General features: G+C 39.2%; 1 protein-coding gene across 3 annotated transcripts in view; it reads right to left on the bottom strand.

Annotated features, from left to right (window-relative positions):
* The window catches only part of ARAP2 (ArfGAP with RhoGAP domain, ankyrin repeat and PH domain 2), a 243,037-nt gene that overhangs the window by 24,943 nt on the left and 198,794 nt on the right, over positions 1-19,300 (bottom strand). For all 3 annotated transcript variants that reach the window (XM_045284220.1, XM_045284222.1, XM_045284221.1), the window contains exons 25-27: positions 18,643-18,717; positions 15,956-16,073; positions 9,601-9,729 (exon numbers count right to left, since the gene is read on the bottom strand). In XM_045284220.1, the coding sequence (XP_045140155.1) occupies positions 9,601-9,729; positions 15,956-16,073; positions 18,643-18,717 (322 nt within the window). The remainder of the gene's footprint in view (positions 1-9,600; positions 9,730-15,955; positions 16,074-18,642; positions 18,718-19,300) is intronic.

The raw sequence follows: 19,300 nt of genomic DNA, 5'->3' as shown, positions 1-19,300 counted from the left end.
CTGTACTTGTTCAATCTGTACCCTGAGGAAATAATATATGAAGATGGCCTAAATAAAGAATACTACAACATCAGCATTAGAGAACGGCTTGTTAACAACTCACACATGCAGATGACACTCCCTGCTTTGATAAAAGGAAGGACAACTGAAACCTGTGCTGATGAATGATGAAGATCAATGACTGCAGTTTTCAGTATCAATTACAAATAAATGTAAAGAAACCTGAAAGTCTCACAAGTGAACCAAGAGACAACATCATGAGAAACAGAAAAAAACTGAATGGCCAAGGGAAGCAGTAATCCAGAAATCAAAGGCAAGCCTGCTGTCCAAGACCTCTGTAAAGTACTGAAGACCAACCAGGCCACGGTAAGGAAAAGAGGTGCACCTGACTCAGTCCCTAGTATTTTCAATGGTCTTTAATGCAATTAGAAGTTGGACAATGAATAATGAAGACTGGAGAAAGTATAGGTGTTTGTGAAGAATATTCAGAGTTCCATGGATTGCCAGAAGGGCAAGTAAACATGTCCTGGAAGAAGCACACTAGAGTGTTCTGTAGAAGTCAGGATGGTGACATTCCACCTCACATTCTTTGGACAAGTTTTCCAAAGGGATCAATCCCTGGGAAGGACAATATGCTTGGTAACGGAAGAGGTCAGCGAAAAAGAGAAAGAACATCAATGAGATGGATGGAGAGAGTGGCTGCAACAACAATGAGTTCAAACATCACCAGTAATGTGAGGCTACACAGGGCGGGGCCGTTTTTTGTTTTTCTTTTGTACACAAGGTCACTATGGCTTTGAGTGGCCCTGATGGCACCTACCAACCACAGCCACTTGGCTACTTCTTTGTAGCAAAGTTAACTAGTGGTCTGCGTGACTACTATTACGTTTCTACCAGCAAGCTCTTTTATTTTTCCTACCCCAATATCTAAGTTATAATCTATGGAAGCATTCAATCCAAGACCAAGATACACAAAGTATTAATGATTTTTTTTTGTGTGTGTAAATCCTTCTCTACTTAAAAAGGCTCGTAGGTGGCACAAATGGCTTAGTGCCCAACTAGCCCAAAATGGGTGGTTGGAACCTAACCAGAGGTGCCTTGCAAGGCAGGCCTGCTGATGTTTCCAGAAGGTCATGGCCTTAAATCTCTATGGAGTCATTCTATGCTGTATACACGGGGCCTCCTCTTAAGCTTGAATCAATTTGAGGGCAACACCAAACAATCTGAAGTGAAAGAACTGTGCAGTCTTCTAAAAGATGGTCAGTACTTGTGCTGTTAAAAATATTTCACATATTGAAGAAAGAAGATGGTGTCTAGCTATCGATTGGAAATAGTGTCTGGGGTTTTGTAGGTTTGAATTCAAACAAGCAGAAATCTAAATGAGGAGTCGAATAAGTCCATACTGAAGAAGCATACGAGCCTGTGTGAACTAGAGATGATGATAGCAAAATCCAAATATGATGAAGGGAATAGTATTAGAGCTTAAATTGTGAATGCCCAATTTGTAGAAGGATATGGAAGACAGTAGGAGCCCCAAATCCATCTGCAGAGTATCTAGTCAGATGAAGCTTCTGGCAAACCCCCCCCTGGCCACAGGCAAGGGACTAGAACAGCTTTACTGTCAGACAGAGATTATTGTAAACTTGATTATGGTAGACAAACATGGTATAAATTGATACTTGGTCAGCTGACTTCCCTCTTGACCCAACCTGAATTTGTTCTAGGCTCAAATCTTTCATGCTTGTTCTATGTGAGAAATTTCTTTTCTGGATTTTTAAATATTGATGATGATCTTTTCTTTCTTATACTTTATTCATATTTTTATATTATTATCATTGCTTTCTTTCCATTTTATTTTGTTTTGTACAGTTTATGCTGGTTTTCCTATTTGTGAAGCACAGAAGGTGCCTACATACAATAGCTGATGAAATGATTTATCGGGGATGTGGAGAGGGGTGGCGGTGAGGAGGCTAAGGGGATTTGTGGAGCAAACAAAGAATGCAGGAGGAGGGAGGGAGCACTGAACTGATTGTGATGGTGTGTATACACCTAATTTGAAAACCTATTTAACCAGGACAGTGTATGATATGTGAATACTATATCAAGAAAACGAATATTAAAAAAGAAAGAAAGAAAACAAACTTGACCAATGGTTACCATGGGTAATGGGGGAAAAGTGCTTGTTTAGGGGGCATTGAGTTATGCCAATGGTGGTGGTATAATTTGGGAAAAGATATCAATTACAGTTGTATAGCATGATGATTATATTCAATGGCACTAAATTATACAAGTAGAAGTTGTGAAATCGGAGTATGTTTTATTGTGTATATTTTTGCCACAATCAAAAAAATGCATGACTGATGATGAGTACATGGAAGAAAATGTTCAAGAATGAATATGGTGACAATTGCTCTATTCTTCTTGATCTTATTGAGTTGTTGAATTGTATGACATGTGGATGAAGTGCTATTAAAATTGTTAAAACATAGTTCACATATTCATTTAACTTTTAGATGTTTACTCAATATGTCTATTTAGTGGATTAAAATAGTAAAATATAGTCTTTTATGGGAAGGCAAGTTGCACAAGAGAAATTAAGTGAGTCATGATACTTTCTTGAATGAGAGGCATTCATGGTTGGAAGGTATGTCAGTAATCATCGAGTTGAACTTGCTTGAAAACTTTCCATAAACATTCTACGCTAGTCACTCAATGCTTACTATGTCTGAAGTCTTATATTTAAATAGGCTTCATATATCTAGGATTCCTATTCATAGTATGCAAAAATTAAGATTGGCATTTATTCACATTTAAAAAAATAGACTTTTGCATGCCAGAGACCACATAAACACTTTAATTGATTTTCTCAGCTCTGTACTATTAGAAAAATTCAGGACTTTCATACTCATAATGAGTGTCAAGCTCTATCATCAGTTTCCTAGAAAAATACTTCGCTGAAATGAGCTAGGTCCAACCTTTGACACACCTCTGGATTACCAAGCCATCTGATGGGGAGGGATGTGTAACTTATTTCAGCCAGACCATCATATGGACTGATACCATTCTAGCTGGAATGTTCTCTGCTCAGTTGATAGTGAATGGCCTGGCTTTCCAGCTCTGAATTTGTCAGAAGCAGTTGCATTTCTAACTACTTTATTCTAATGCACATTTAATTCCAAGGCATCTGTCATATAGATCCATCTAAATTTAGAACCCATAGGGATTTGCATTGCATCACATCTCTTAAAAGTATTCTTTCCCCACAGAGATCATTAGGACTCAAATCCATGTTATCACACACAAGGGGGTACTTTTAAAAGAGGTTTCATGCTTAAAATACTACTTCAGCAACATAATTTTTTTTCAGCCTTACAGAAGCTCAAATCTATACTTTGCAATAGAAATGCTGAAATTCGACTCAATGTGAAAGATCATGATACTGAGAGATAATCTAATAAGATTTGCTCTGAAAAAGTCTAAGTGGCAATTTAAATGAAGTTCTATTCTCCCTGTCTATTCTTTTTCTTTTCAAGTTAGTTAACTTCTCATTACAATAATAGCAGTGCCTCAAAATGTTTCTAGGAAATAAAACGTTGCTTTTGAAGACATATAATTGATTTTTAATTAGAAGCGAGAGAAAATTCATTTACACCAATACACTTCTATAATAGTAAAGTACAGTTGTTACCTCATTAACTGAAATGAATGAGCAGAAATTAAGTGTGGATGATTCTAAAATATTTTAAATTGTTCAGATAAAGATAAAACAAACAAAACAAAATAAACAAGGACATTAAAATCCTAAACTACAGCAATAAATCGACTTTCTTGATAAAATTTTGATTTCCCAGGGCTAGGATGAAAACCCAGGTGGCACTACTGAGTGAATGTGGACAGTTGACTGAAAGGTCAGAGGTCAACACCAGCAGCTGCTCCACAGGAGAAGGATGAGATTATCTGCTCCCCTAAGGACTGACAGTCTCAAAAATTCTTTATATCAGGGGGCTCTGAGTTGGTATCCATTCAATCAATGTAAGGTGAAAACATAATGTCAAACAAAAATATTATGTAATATTACTGTGTTCCATAAACCAGGAAAAAATGCTACCAGTTAATGAAATGCAATCATGTGTACGTATTGCGTGTGTTACCACTGGTCTGTTAGTTTAGGATACAGCAGTGCTCTGCATAACGGTCACTGTATCGCACACACCAGCAGGATTGTGTACTACAGGCAGGTTTCCGCTGAGCTAACCTCCAGACTGAGACAGACTAGGAATTCAAAAGACTGGACAAGATCTACTTCTACAAACTCCCTAACAAAAACTCTTCAGACACACTGCTAAAGGAGACATGCTATTTGGTCAAGCAGAGGGCCAGAGAGAGTGAAGAAGCCATCGGTGAAATGAACCAGTACAACGATTGCAACAACGGCCTCAAACCTGCTGGCAACTATCTGTGAGGATTCTATAGGAAGGGATATAAGACACGAAAACATCCTAACAATGAAAGCACCTACATCCAGAGCTGCGTACACACACGTTTGCATTGCACACCTACAAATCTCTTGGTGTGCACTGTGTGCATACGGAGGGAGGCAGCAGATGGACGGAGGCAGGAGGACAGAGAAAGGATTATTAGTGACACTTACATATGAACTATGGGTGGCAGGATGCAAAGGATGTGGTACCCTAAGTTCTAACACAATGGCATCCTGTGAGCTCTTTGTGACTGAGAACAAATGCAGTTGGAACCAACTACCCTTGTTTTTAAGCTTTGGTGTTTTCCACCCTGACCACCAGCTGAGAAAAGAAAATCTTTAGAAAGAAAAAAACGTCTTTACCTTTGTTCTCTTTTTGCTGTGAAGAGCAAGAAGTGTTCCCAAAATGATTCCAGTTTTTCTTTTAACAAACTGACAGAGAAATCACATGTGATTTACTTTCATTATTTTCCTCTTAGATCCCAATTCCACAGTGCAGTGGATGTAATGAATGGAGCAAGAATTCTAGAGGAGGTGGTCACTCTGATTGATTTAGGAGATATTTGCCAAGACAGAGACAAAGTAACAGAATATCCAACCACCCAAAATCTATTACAAAGAACATCCCAGAAGAGGTATTAATAAGCTCGGGGTTGCTTCAAGATACAACTACAGGAAAAAGAAATTGATTAAAATAATATTGCCCAAATTTCTATAAAATCACAATCCTAAATTCAAGCACACTTAGACTTAACCTTAATGAAAGTATTTTGTTCTCACAATATGAGCATAAACGAATCTAATAAAAAACATTTATAAACATTTTATGGGCTGAAACTGTACTTTTAAACATTTACTTTATAGGTTCTACTGCATTTGACCTGAACCCATAAATATGAAATATTCTAATATATATGTTTGCTGATAGTATTATTCCATGATCTTATTTTTTTGAGCAATGAGATTAATTTTTTAAAGGAATTTTCAATGTGGAGAATTAGAAACATTTCATGTAAGTAGGAAAAACAAAAATTCTCACCAGAAAGATAAAAATGAAAAGATGACATAATTTTGAGAAGAAACCATGAGAATAAATATTTCAAAATGTTGGCACTATTTAGTTCATAAACTCCATATTTTTCCCAAAGCTCACATGGAAGAAGCACACCAGCCTGTGTGATCACAAGGTGTCAAAGGGATTAGGTATGAGGCGTCGAAGAACAAAAAATCTTATTGAGAATGTGGGGCAGTGTGGAGTGGGGAACCAATGCCCATCTGTAGGCAACTGGACATCCCCTTAGGGAAGAAGGGTTATGGGGAGGAGAGGAACCAGCCAGGGTGCTGTGTAGCAAAGATGAAACATACAACTTTCCTCTACTTCCTAAATGCTTCCTCCCCCTCCACTATAATGATCCCAACTCTACCTTACAAATCTGGCTAGAGCAGAGGATGTACACTGGTACAGATAGGAACTGGAAACACAGGGAATCCAGGACAGATGATCCCTTCAGGAACAGTGTGAGAGTGGCGATACCAGGAGGGTGGAGGGAAAGTGGGGTAGAAAGGGGGAACCCAATTACAAGGATCTACATACAACTTTCTCCCTGGGGGATGAACAATAGAAAAGTAGGTAAAGGGAGACGTCGGACAGTGTAAGACATGACAAAATAATCATCATTTATAAATTATCAAGTGTTTATGGGGGGTAGGGGAAAATGAGAAGCTGATACCAAGGACTCAAGTAGAAAGCAAATGTTTTGGGAATGATGAGGGCAACAAATATACAAATGTGCTTGACATATGGATGTAGGTATGGATTGTGATAAGAGTTATATGAGCCCCCAATAAAATGATTTTAAAAAATAATGAAATTTGAGAGCCAGAATAGATTTCATTATTTAAATCAGGGTGTATCAGCCTAAATAAAACTTTGGCAAGATAAGACTTTGTTGTGAAAGCTATTCTGCGTATTGCAGCGGCAGCGCTGGTTTCCCTCTGCTGGAGCACAGAGGTAACACCACCCTCAGTTGTGATACAAAATCTTCAGGCCCTCACAAATGGTTGGGAGGGTGTGTGGAAAACCTGCCCTGTTAACAGCTGCTGCTTTGTGCCATGAATGTACACTGCATGCCCATCACCAGCAAGGAATTCTACCACTAGAATCCTTAAGAAGGTTTGAAGGAAACTCAAAATCTTACTCATGCAGAAGTACCAAAGAAAGCTAAATAATGGTTTCTAAAAGGATACATTCCATAGTAAAAATGAATAAAATTTCATTAGATGCCACCAAGAATAAGAGAATCCTGCTGGCTACTTATGCTTTGGGCTGCTAACTGCAAGGTCAGTAGTTTGAACCCACCAGTCACTCCTTGGGAGAAAGAGTTACAGTCTTAGAAAGTTGCAGGGGCAGGTCAAGCCTGTTTTTTATAGTCACGATGAGCAGGCATTGACTCAATGCCAGTGAGTTAGGTTTATTTTTTAGCAAGAATAATATGACAGATTTGTTTTAATGTTTGCATTTGTTAAAAATTATTTTCACATATAACAAAAGGAGACCCATAGTGGTTAAGAGTTTGGCTGCAGTTCAAAACCACTATAGGCTCGCTCTTCAGCGAGCATGATGGTCTCAGAATCTCAGGGGGGCAGTTCTATGCTGCCCTGTAGGGTTGCTATGAGGCAGCACTGACTTGATGGCAGTTGATTTTGGTTTGGTTTAAGTGCAGAATATAGAGACAAGAGAGAGACTTATCAGATCAGTTTTGATATATTAAGAGCTTATGGACCTATGGCTTTAGAGAACCCACATCATATGAACACGTTTATAGCATTTAACAGCTGTATTTGTTAGGTTAGCTTAGGGACAGGGCGGTTGTCCCTCTCATGCCTGCAAAGGCCCCCATAGGGGAGGTTGGAAAGAAATCGGGCAGCCTTTGGACACCTATGGGAAGACCCCAAACTAAGCATGCAGACTAGAACCCCTTAGCACAGGTAAAACCTAAAACCTACACTCCACCTTAGGTCCATCACACAGGTGGGCCTAACTCAGCCAATGAGGTCAACCAATACCTTCAACCACGCCTCCCCAACCAGAGGATTGAACATCCTGGCTGTGGGAAGGCTTCCTCCACTCTTACCCTGCTCCTGGTCAGCGGATAGAGGAATAGGGTCTCCTTTCACTGTGTGGGTGCACATGCACCCACTCCGGGCCCACACAACCTTTTGGCCCACACGTTTCCAGTGTCTGGGCCCACATGCACCTAGTCTCCAGGGTTCTTGGGCTTCCAGCCACCCGGGACCTCCTCTCCCCCAGTTACACACTTGTGGGTACTCTTTACCACATGGTTGTTTGTGCTTAGTTGTGAACTCCAGTGTGGCTTCTACACAGCTTGGCACCAGTGGTTCTAAACCTTCCTAATGCTGCGACCCTTTAATACAGTTCCTCATGTTGTGGTGACCCCTCCAACCATAAAATTATTTTCATTGCTACTTCATCACTGTCATTTTGCTACTTTTATGAATTGGGCGACCTCTGCGAAGGGTTGTTGGACCCCGCCCAAAAGGGTCATGACCCACAGGTTGAGAACCGCTGCTTGGCACACTTTCTAGAAACAGCATACACCTTTTTTAGATTGTAGAACCTGAAACTTTTCTTGTCCTTCATAAAAAATCACTTGGATTACAAAATGTGCTTCAGTGTGAATTCGTTCAGCGTGCAAAGCAAAGAACAGAGGTATAACCCACTCCAGGAACCAGAAATAGTCTCTTCCCTATGTTCTTGTTCCCCATAATTAGCCATAGGACCAATCTCTTCTCCAGACCAACCTCTAGTAACTGTATGATCTTCAATTAATTCATCTGTAAAACTCAAACAAAAATATAACAGGGGTGTAGGGGTGGAGTCTAGGCTATCAATCTGGAGATAGCCAATGAGACTTCTGTGTGGGCACGGCCTTCCCCTGAGAATTCTGGGAAATCTGGTACTTCCTCTTTGGAGGTGGAAGACACCTCTCTCTCTCTCTCTCTCTGCTACTCCCTGGGAGACATTGCAGAAGACAAGCCACATGGACGCCACCAGACCTCGGAAGCCGGAGAAGCCATGCACAGACCCCTGCCAGCTCTGAGATGCTTACAATAACACTGGATCCAAAGACTTTCTACCCACTGGCCTGTGATCTTCTACATTCGGGGTCATTTCATGTGTTTCGTGAGTCTAAAAATGACTTTATAGATTGATATCAGAAATATGGGCTAATGTCGGACTTAGGGAATTGATCTGGACTGGACTGGGATGTTTTCTCAATGTTCAATTGCTCTTGTATATAAATCTCTTTCTTATACACATATGTGTGTCCATGGATTTGTTTCTCTAGTCTACCCAGGATAACACAAAAAGTGATGGTAAATTTCATCAAAACAAACTTGAATCCTTAGATTGGGGCACTGGCTTATACATAGTGCTCGCAGGGCTGAATTTCTCTTTCTAGAGTGTCAATTAATGACCATATGAGGGGACATGGAAGAATTTGGAAGTACAAGTTTTCTGATGTCTCATTCAAGTTCAAAGACTGTATTACATGGTCCACTTGGGCTGGCTAATTTCTAATTGAACTTTGTATGTGCGTTTGTCTTTCCCGTAGGATGGCAAGAAACCTCACGTGGAGAGTTTCATGTTTGTTTTTCCGGTCTCACCAAGGAAAGGTGAGAATCACAGCAGACTCTGGATCTTACAGCGTGAATCCCCAAATGCCTAGAGAATGCTGTAAAATGAACTGAATTCAGGAGGAAGACTAATTACCCATCTAAGAATGAGGGAAACACACATGCATTGCAAATGATCATTAAGAAAACTAAAAACATCCTGTTTAAAATCTTTCCGAGGCTCCCACTGTTATCTTCGTACTACAAACTGGAAAAATTCTATCACTTGATAATCTTGTCTATGGATCATTCTTTTTTGTAATAACAATAAGGACATACACCTTTCTAATTTGTTAGATTTGGATTTTTGGTTACTTGTTTTTTTGTATTTTCAGTGATCCTTTGTGCAATAATGATTATCTGTTAACGACCTCTATTTTTAACTATGATTGCAATGTGAAACAGTGGCACCTACCACTTACCACTGTAGTGTCTGATGGTGTCAATATGTAAGAATTTCTTGACAACGAGATAAGCAGAGCCAGGTTCAGCTAATGAACTCCACCGAAGCACCTGTTCTAACACATTTTCTGTGTAGTGAAGAGGGCGCTCTGTAAAATGAGACGAAATGAAACATTACCCAATGCCAAGTGAAAAGACATCAATCGTTGGTTTTTAACTTACACTTAAAAACATCCTTTAGAAAAGATCTGCATCCAACAGTATATAGACATAACAATATGGCTGTGTAGTTTAGGTACTGGGCTGCAACACCAGCCTACCAGCCGCTCACGGGGGAATGATGCTGTCCGCTCTCGGAATGATTTAGAGTTGTGGAAATCCTATGTAGGTTGCCTCTTAGTTGGATTTGACTCAATGCTAGTGGGTTTGGTTTTCTGCATAGCCCAGACATAGCTGTAGCACTACATATTAGAGGCTCTAAGATCTAATACAAATTTTAACCATAGAGTGAAATTTACTATACATCTAAATGAAGCTGCAATTACACTACCCAATAATTTAATTAAACAAAACAAAACAAAAAAACACAGGTGTTTTCCTGGAGATAAACTCTTGGAAGTAATTCTATATTACATTCATTTAAAAAAATTCTAGTTTCCTTATGGAATGCTGTTTATTTGTACACATTATTCAATAGTTTGAAAAGTACTAGCAAAGTTTAACTTGCTTAGCACTAAATAAATATAATAAATTAACTCTCTTTGCTTAGCAAAACAAAATTAACCTATTTTCTAACTCACAATAGTGAATAACTTATAGCTTATATTTTCACAGTTAATAAGAAATTATAAAATACAACATCTAAATAGACTTATTAAAAGTTATAAAACAATACTGAGTCACCATGTTTAGCTATTAATAAAAATACCCATCATAAACACTACATGGAAACATTATACATTAACTGTTGAAATCATATACTGACAAGCAGATTTAATGACAGCCTAAATTTTTTTCCTTTAGTCTACGATGATAAACATTTATTCATATATACTTTCAGGTTTACTTATTTGTAAATGCATCACACGTTCTCAGCATCAAATTAAAACAAACAAATAAAAACAAAATCATAGCTTTTACAATTATAATCAAAGTTTCATAGGAATTTTTTGGATGATCAAAATATGCCTTTGAGTTAATTAAATTTAACAGCAAAAACATAGGCTGGGTATGAGAAATGCAACCTTGTTCAAGAATACTGCAAATAGCTGCAGTGAAATTCCAGTGGAACAGAAGCCTGACATGAACTGGTTGGCAGGGCTTTCCTTAGTAGGCGTTCCCCTTCAACTCTCTCCGAAAGCCTCTTCTCAATGTGAGGCTCCTGGCATGCAGGGTTTTCATTGTTGGTTATAATAGTCATGGTAATGGGAGACACAAAAAACATCCTCCCTGTGGCATCATACCCTTGCATGGAGGGGCGTCAGAAAGTTCACGGAAAGATTACATTATCTTTTAATCCCATTTTTTCCCACAAACTTTTTGAATCTCTCCCTCACGTAAACCATGACATTTTAATTCTTAATACAATTACAACAGAAAAAGAACAAGTACCCCACCTCCTTGCTAATACTGCTCTACCTGCTATTGCCACATCAATACTCTACAGGTCTACAGCAAAGAGAGGAATGGGGTCAACACAAGTAACTCCAGAGACCTGATGCCACGGTTGGTAAATGTTAGACTGCTAACTGTAAGGTCGGTGGTTCAAATCCACCAACCATTTTTCCGGACTAAGAGGAGGCTATCTGCTGTCTTAAAGACTGACAGCCTCTAAATCCCTATGTAGGGTCACTATGAGTCAGAAAAACCTCGAGGGCAGTGGGTTTGGAGTTGGATGACAAGTAGTTACTACAATGGTAGCTCTAACATCTTTCTAGTTTATTGAAAAATATCACAGAAAAAAACAGATATTTATTAGCAGACATAAAATTAATTTTGTTTGCAAGGGAGTTAGGCAAATATACTTTTTCACTTCAATATCATAGTGTGAAATATTTCACAGGAGAAGAAAACCCTTAAGATTCAAGTTCCTCGATAACGAAGCTGAAAATTTGGATAAAAGATAAGGAATATTTATTGTACTGCCAAATGCTACAAATATTAAATAACACCAAAAACCACCATAAGAAAGGGATAAAGAGCAGGGGAAAAATGATTGAGTCTTCGTTGTCATATAAATTCTTACAAACACATGCTTATTCATAGTTACATTCACCATCATCTGTCATGACAGATTATATAATGCTTAAGTCATCTGGCAACAAGGGCATTTCTAGAAATAACTATGATTCACATGCATACCATCTACGGCTTGAACGTCGCTACGTACTCACTGTCGTGATTTGAACAGAACAGGCGGCTGTGATGGCTCTTTATCTAGATGAAAGTTCTCAATTGCTCAAACTTCTGTTCACAGATAAACTTGTCTTCCCTCTTTCAACAGAGTGCTGCCTGTTTCCCATCCCAAACAGCAGCTGCCACCCTTACATTTCTGGTACGAGTGGTATCGGATTTCTAGGGACAATTAAGAATGTCCCAATAACTGAAGTACAGTGCCTAACTTAGTGGCACCAATTCGTGGTGTGTGAGCTGTCTCTGCCCATGTCAAGCAGAAGGGCTGGACAGGATGCTGCTTGGACATAAACAGAGTCCATCACAATGGCTAGGAGAAAGGAACAGGAACCGGCTTGCTATGGCATTTGTTGTCTAGGTAGGAACTGCCGCATTAACTTAAGTCTCTCCGTGAAGAATCCACTGACTTTAGGTCCCTTAAACAGTTAACGCTGCTCGGCCTCTCATTCAAGATATGAAGAAAAGAAAGGGTGTGGGTGATACATGGACAGAGGAAGAGTTCTAAGGACAGCTTTAAGATGCAGCATCAAAATAATGGCACACTTTAGAAGAGTCGCCCTCTATGGAAGTGATACCATCCTCAGGGTGCGTTCCAGGTTGCCCACGTCATTGGTGGCAATGAGTGCTTGCCTTCCTTGGAAAAAGGCAAGAAAGAACGGCTGTCAATCCAGCATCAATTTCTGAAAATACCACTGGGCCAACTATCAGAGGAAAACCCATTTATAAATTAGGTGATCCTAGAATCCCTTCAGCTTTACCTTCTCAAAATGTCTTCAAGGTTTGATTGTGCACTCATTTTTCCCATAACTGTGTTGACTATATGAACAAACAAACAACAAGTCCGTTCATTGGTTTAATCAGAACTTTCCTAAGCAGCATTCACTGTTGAAGAAAAGCATTTCACCAGTGATGGCAATGCTACTAATGCCTATTGAGTTATAAATATGACACACCCATATCATTTGACAGCTAAAGAGGTAGTATCCATGATGACTACATTTACATGTGCAAGAAGCTACTGTCATTATCTTTGAATATTTAGGGGTGCTTGAGCATTTAAAGGTTGTAGTGCATATTTTCTTCTGACTCAATTTTGTGTCTTATTAGGTATTGTAAGGATGATGGGCCTGTGTCACACACTGCTAAGACAGAGCAGTCCTGGGTAAAGGAAGGGGGCAGCGGAAACGAAGAATGCCCTCCACAAGAAGGATTGACATGGGGCTGCAACAATGGCTCAAATATTAAAGCAATTTGTGAGCATGGCCCAGGCCCAGAGAGTGTTTCATTGTGTTGTATGTAGGGTTGCCATGGTCTGGAACCGACTTCACAGCCCTTTCCAATAACATTAAATTAAAACATGAACATCACAGACTGCTGCAGAAAAATTAAAAGAATGTTATAAGATATTTATTTTACTACACAGCACATTAGGTAGGACGGGGTGAAGAATCACTTCTTTAAAAAAATACTTGCTAAAATGTTAATGTATTTATTCCTTTCCTTTCCTTGACTGCATTATTTCGAGGGTTTATTTTTGTATCAGCAAAAGCACCAATTTTCTGATGACATTCTTCCTAGCAACTACAATTTTGAGAGTGCCTATGTCTTTTCTCTTATCTCCTTTTAAATTCGAAGTTCCTGTCCCTGCATGCTACTGGCAGTAAAGCTTTTAACATTTCAAAAGGTGAGCTGACACATACCAGTCCCGTCCCCCCCCCCACTCCCCCCCAGTAAGCCACATCATCACAGGCCTCTTTGTGGCTTCCCCAGAAGCAGTGGAAAATAAAGATTTCTCTTTTGTGGGGTGCTATTGGTGGGGCTGGCCATAACAACCAGACATTAAAAAGTTGCTACATTTGAATTCCTAACTCCACCAAATAATGAATTCTTCCTTGGCATACTTGGAGCAAGCGAGTGTGCGTGCGTGGTGGGGAGATGGGGATGGTACAGACAAGCAGAAGAGGGTGGAGTTGGTAACAGATTCCATCAACCACACATCAAAATTGAAGACTTAGGTTTTTTTTCACACGTTTACCATTATTTTTAAGAGAAAGGAAACAAAAATAATAAACATTCCCCATCATCATATCTTGCCATTTAATATCCTGATTATTGCATGCATTTGGTATCATCAGTTGTTTTCAAAGTGGGTACCTCCTGATTTTTCCAAGATGAACTTTATGATTATTATCTTCAAACATAATATATGCCCTCTCTGGGTAGGTAGAATTCCCTCCAGTGGAGCTGCTGGTGGGTTTGAACTGCTGACATTTCAGTTAGCAGCCCAATGCACAACCCACTCTGCCACCAGAGTTTGTTGAGCCAAAGTCAGTAAAGGTCACAATTCATTTGGAGACAGTGATGGCTCTTTTCTATGAAGGAGACTAAGGCTTATTCTGGGTAACAGCCCGAAAGTACAACTATCACTTCCTGTAAGTGGAGGCTTGTATGTCACTATGAAACTCATCAGGTTTCAGTGAAACACGGACACTAAAACAGACTATGAAGTAAGCTGTGGCAATCTACTATAATCCAGTCAAGAAAACCATATGAATCACAGGTTTGCTCCTCCCATATTTTGGGTCTCCATGGACTTGGGGCTAACTCAACGGCAACTAGCAAGAATAATAAAAGAGTATTTTCTACCTGTTAGTTACAAACTGAGAATTGCAAGATCACAGTAAAGAGCATGTGAAGTGAAAAAAGGCAAGAAACGAGATAAGACCAGGGCAAACTCAACATTTAGGGGCAGAAGTAAAAGCGCTGTAAATGAGGCAACAACAAAAAAAGTAGCATGACGTTAGGAGGCGAACCCAGGCCACACTGAAAACATAGTAAAGACTGTCAACGAGAAAGAGAAAGGGCATCAACAAAAATCACCACCGAAGGAACAGGTCAAGTGGAAGAGCACAAAGCAATCCCCTTGGACGAGGCAGTAGAGGTCATGGGAGTCATCTGCCAGCACAGTTCCCATGAACGGACAGACTCCACGGAAAACTGTGCAAACTGACACAAAAGCTCCACAGTCTCTCAGTCCTGGCAGTATAAATGGAGAAACAACATTCTAATGCAAACCAAACATTAAGAGAATTGTACACAGTAAACAGAAACAAAGGAATACATGCATTGATAGTGAACACTTAAAGTATTTGAGAAGTCCATTTAATTCTAACACTGATTGCAAAACTCTTAACAACACACCATAGAGCATTTCAATATTGAATTTTAATTTCTATCATCAGCTTGAAATAGGCAATATTTGATATTTGGCAGTTTGACAGCTATACTTGAAAGGGTCCCAAGACCTTAAGTAGGTCTCAGGTAGACAGATGGTCATGGCACATAAACGGTCTACATTGTATTATTATTACTATTATTTTCTTTTCCTCAAGGTGTTTAAAACAAATGGTGATTTTAAAAGGTGAAGCTCATTGAGAACTATTAGGGTAGTCAAGGTGATTGACAAGTGCTCTTTAGCCTTTGGTGTCCTTGCGATGAAGGATGACAAAATGTTTGATCCATTAAAGATAGATAATAAAGTTTTGTGCTTTTTTTTTTTAAAGCTTGTTAGGCTTAACCAAAACCGTTTCATAAAATAATAACTATTTCAAGTTGAATTTCCTACCTTTGTCCATATGAAGTAAATGGCACTCAAAAATAAGGTGAATTGTGGTGACTGTGAGGGTACGGTTACAAATACAATTGCTCATGCTTAAAACCAAAGTTCCTGAGGCAGCAACTCAGACATCTAATGCTTTGCACTCTATTTTTAATAAAGTCTATAATCTAATCATTCCGATGGGCAAAATCACAGGAAGGCAACCACAGGAGGTTACTAACACAACTTCCAGACATATATTGAAATGGAGGGGAATTTATAATGAGATGTTAATCTTTAGTAAAACATGTTAGTAATGAACTCCAAAAAAATAGAATAAGATCCCTAGCATGAAATTCACTTACCAAGCTCCTCATTTTCAGTAACTTCAAAAGTGGCCCAGACATCACCTTTCACAGGTATGATATTTTTTATTGCTAATATATCATTAGTCAATTCTTCCGCTTCCATTACAGGTGATATCTATAAGAAAAGCAAAAGACCCTTAGAAAATATGTCAGGAAAACGAGAAGGCTTCTCCACATTCTAAATTGTTAGGTGCCATCGTATTGATTTCGAATGGTAGTGACCCCGGTGCTAACAGAAGATACTGATGCCAGATCCGTGCCGTTCTCACCGTAGTGACTATGTTTGAAGCCTTGGCTGCAGCCCCGGTGCCAATCCATACACTACATCTGACCACCTCAAGTTTCTCTCTAGCATGTTTAAATAACTCCTCTGTGTACAAAGGAACGATAGCATCTTACATCTTCTCTACAAAATGCAGTACATTTAAATGTAAGTGCAAAAAGTTATTACAACACTGGCATGATCACGAAGATTACTTTTCTCTCAGTGAGTGTGAGCAATCACAATACTCAGGAGGGAAGATGTTACCTAGTCAGTTAGAGAAAGGGAGTCCAATAATCTTCTAGCAGTGAAAGTACACTGAGTTCTATATAAAAATCCCAGAATGGCTCGGTGTACTCTGTCTGGGCTCTAAATTATGCAGTGATTTGCAGTCCCACCATGCCAAAGGCCGCAGGGTTTCAGTGGTCTGAGATATGCATGTCATGCCAAGTGGCAGATGGTGAGGCACCAAAGCTGGAGCCAGGCTTTCGGATCATAGGACAGATTCGGCATTGCCAGTTTGGGGGACAGTTTGTCTAGAGACCCAATCTCAGGCCAATGTGTAAGCATATCACCCTCTTTGGGGACTTTTGGAATTTTTTATTCCTGCCCGCCACCTCCCCCATGTTTGCCAATTTTAAATGCATGATAGTCCAAAGCAAACTGCCTCACATCTATTAGGATTCAATTATAATGTTAAACAAGTAGAAATTGTTTTAAGATTGAGAATATTGTAACTTGAACTTTGTTTATATATATCAGGAAAAGTATGCTTCTATGGAAATTTTTTAAAACATTAGTATATGGTTATTTCCATTTCTTCTGTGCATTACTTCTGATAAGCAAATTGCACACATACAACTCACACACAGGTCACTCATACAGCCCATCATTTGGACCCCATGGGATTCGGTGTTTATTTAGAGATGTTTATTATACCATCATACAGTCTAATGTATTCTATTCAGAAAAGCCCAAATGAAATATTAACTTAAAACAGACCAAAAAACAATACACAGAATCTGGGGAAAAGAAATAACTTGAAGCAGGAAGAAATGTTACACGATTCCTTTCAATGATGCCATTTGTTCATCTGTATACATTTCAGATTTGTAAGAAGTAGAGCCCTTTGTAAAAATCATATCTATTATCAAGAATCTAAACACATAAAATAGGTAGAGCGTTTCCCTGGTTATGTAGGAATGAAGGTCAGGGAATCTATACTTTGTCCTCGGGGAGATTCCAGCCTCTCCTTAGAAGAGTGAGCTCTGCAGAGCATGGATTGAAAACCGTTATTCTAATGATAACACAGATCCATATAATGAACATCAAGTTTGAATTTGAAGACCCAAGCTCGAGTACTAGCCCCCATCTCAGCCACCTGCTTCCATGCTTACAAATTTGAGATATCATCTGCTTCAGAGTCCCGTGGGATAATTCTACGCTGGCCTTCTGGGTTTCCAGGAGTCAGAATCAACTCCCTGGCAACTCGTTTGACTTTAGGGGAGGTAAAAGGGAGAGAGACAACTGCGTCCTAAAGTCAAATCCGATGACTGCTGTTATCCAAGCTCTATATTCTGAGTAAGCTAGGTAGTGCCACGTAATCATAGTGCCCACTCATTAAATAAATATATACTGTAATTACAGTATATTTAACATAGCTAAAATTCAAAAGTACCACATGTTGACTTTTAAAAGGACAAGGTGCTAGAGCTGAATCTCTATTGTTATATGGTAGATAATCTACTTTGCATACAAAAATAATAGTTTAACTTTGTAAGACCCTGAAATATCACTGTTGCTATGCCTACCACAGACTACTTAATAAATATAGTGCTATAAGTAGGATCTATTTTAAATTCAGAACAAAAGACCAATATGCTCAACGAAGAAAAGTGTTATCCACTATTCAAGTACATTGAGGAATTGGCAGCTAAAATTTAGGACACTGGACTAGCTTATTAACACTATCAGTTGTAACTATTAACTATTTATTGATCCTTTTCGATGCGTGGAGCAATTTGCTAAGTGTTTTTACCTGTATTATCTTATTGGGTCCTCTCCTCAATGCTATGGTCTAAGTAGTATACATTTTCTTCACGTCGTAAACGAGAAGCATGAAGAGAGGCAGTCCACACTGTTGAACAGCTGGGATGAGGGGCTAGTGTCTGAGCCTCAGTTTGGATGCTCCAGAAGGAAAATGCTAACCATCAGCTCGTGCAGATAAGCTACTCTCTTTCCACCTGACCAAGTTATAGAATTCCAGAGGTTCCTACCCTAAAAAGGCCATCTTGTCATAATCATGATGGGAACTGAAACATATTTTAACATGTAAGATACACCGGGAAATTTCGAATGTATGAATTAATTCTAAAACTTGTGATTCTCAACAGTATTTTGTACACCCAGTTTCCAGACTCACCCGGATGATAATACTGCAGTCAGGTTGCTTCCTTTCAACATACACTTCGATTAACAAATCTCCAGCCTGCGAAACCTAGAAAAAGGTCAATGAGAAGGTGGCATATGTAAGTGTGTTGGAAGAACACACATGACATTTAAAAAGGTTACAAAATCCTAGTTCTATTTCTAAACATTTTATAATAATGAAAAAAATGCGTTCAATCCCCACAATGAACCAGCACGATGACCCCACTTTTCTGATGTAGTGGATAAGGACAAAGAATCTACAAATTGATACAAACAGTAATACTCACAAGGGGAGTTTTCATCTTTTACTCAGCTCTTAGTGTCCCAGAATGCCCTCACATTCTTACCATAATAATGAGTCAAGAAGCAAATCTGGTGAAGAAAGCTGTTGGTGCCTGGCTATCAAAAGACATAGCGTCGGAGGTCTTAAAGGCTTGAAGATAAACAAGTGGTCATCTAGCTCAGAAGCAACAATGCTCACATGGAAGAAGCAGCCTGTGCGATGATCACAAGGTATCGAAGGGATCCGGTATCAGGCATCATCAGAACAAAAAATCTTACCATAGCGAATGAGGGAGAGAATAAGGAATGGAGACCCAAAGCCCATTAGCAGGCCACTGGAGATTCCCTTGCAGAGGGGTCTCTGGGAG

Source organism: Echinops telfairi, unplaced genomic scaffold (genome assembly GCF_000313985.2).
Source record: "Echinops telfairi isolate 266 unplaced genomic scaffold, ASM31398v2 ScPeMD7_7468;HRSCAF=8506_0, whole genome shotgun sequence".
Classification (NCBI taxonomy): domain Eukaryota; kingdom Metazoa; phylum Chordata; class Mammalia; order Afrosoricida; family Tenrecidae; genus Echinops; species Echinops telfairi.
Note: the sequence above shows the minus strand (reverse complement) of the source record. Positions and strands in the feature narration are given on the sequence as shown.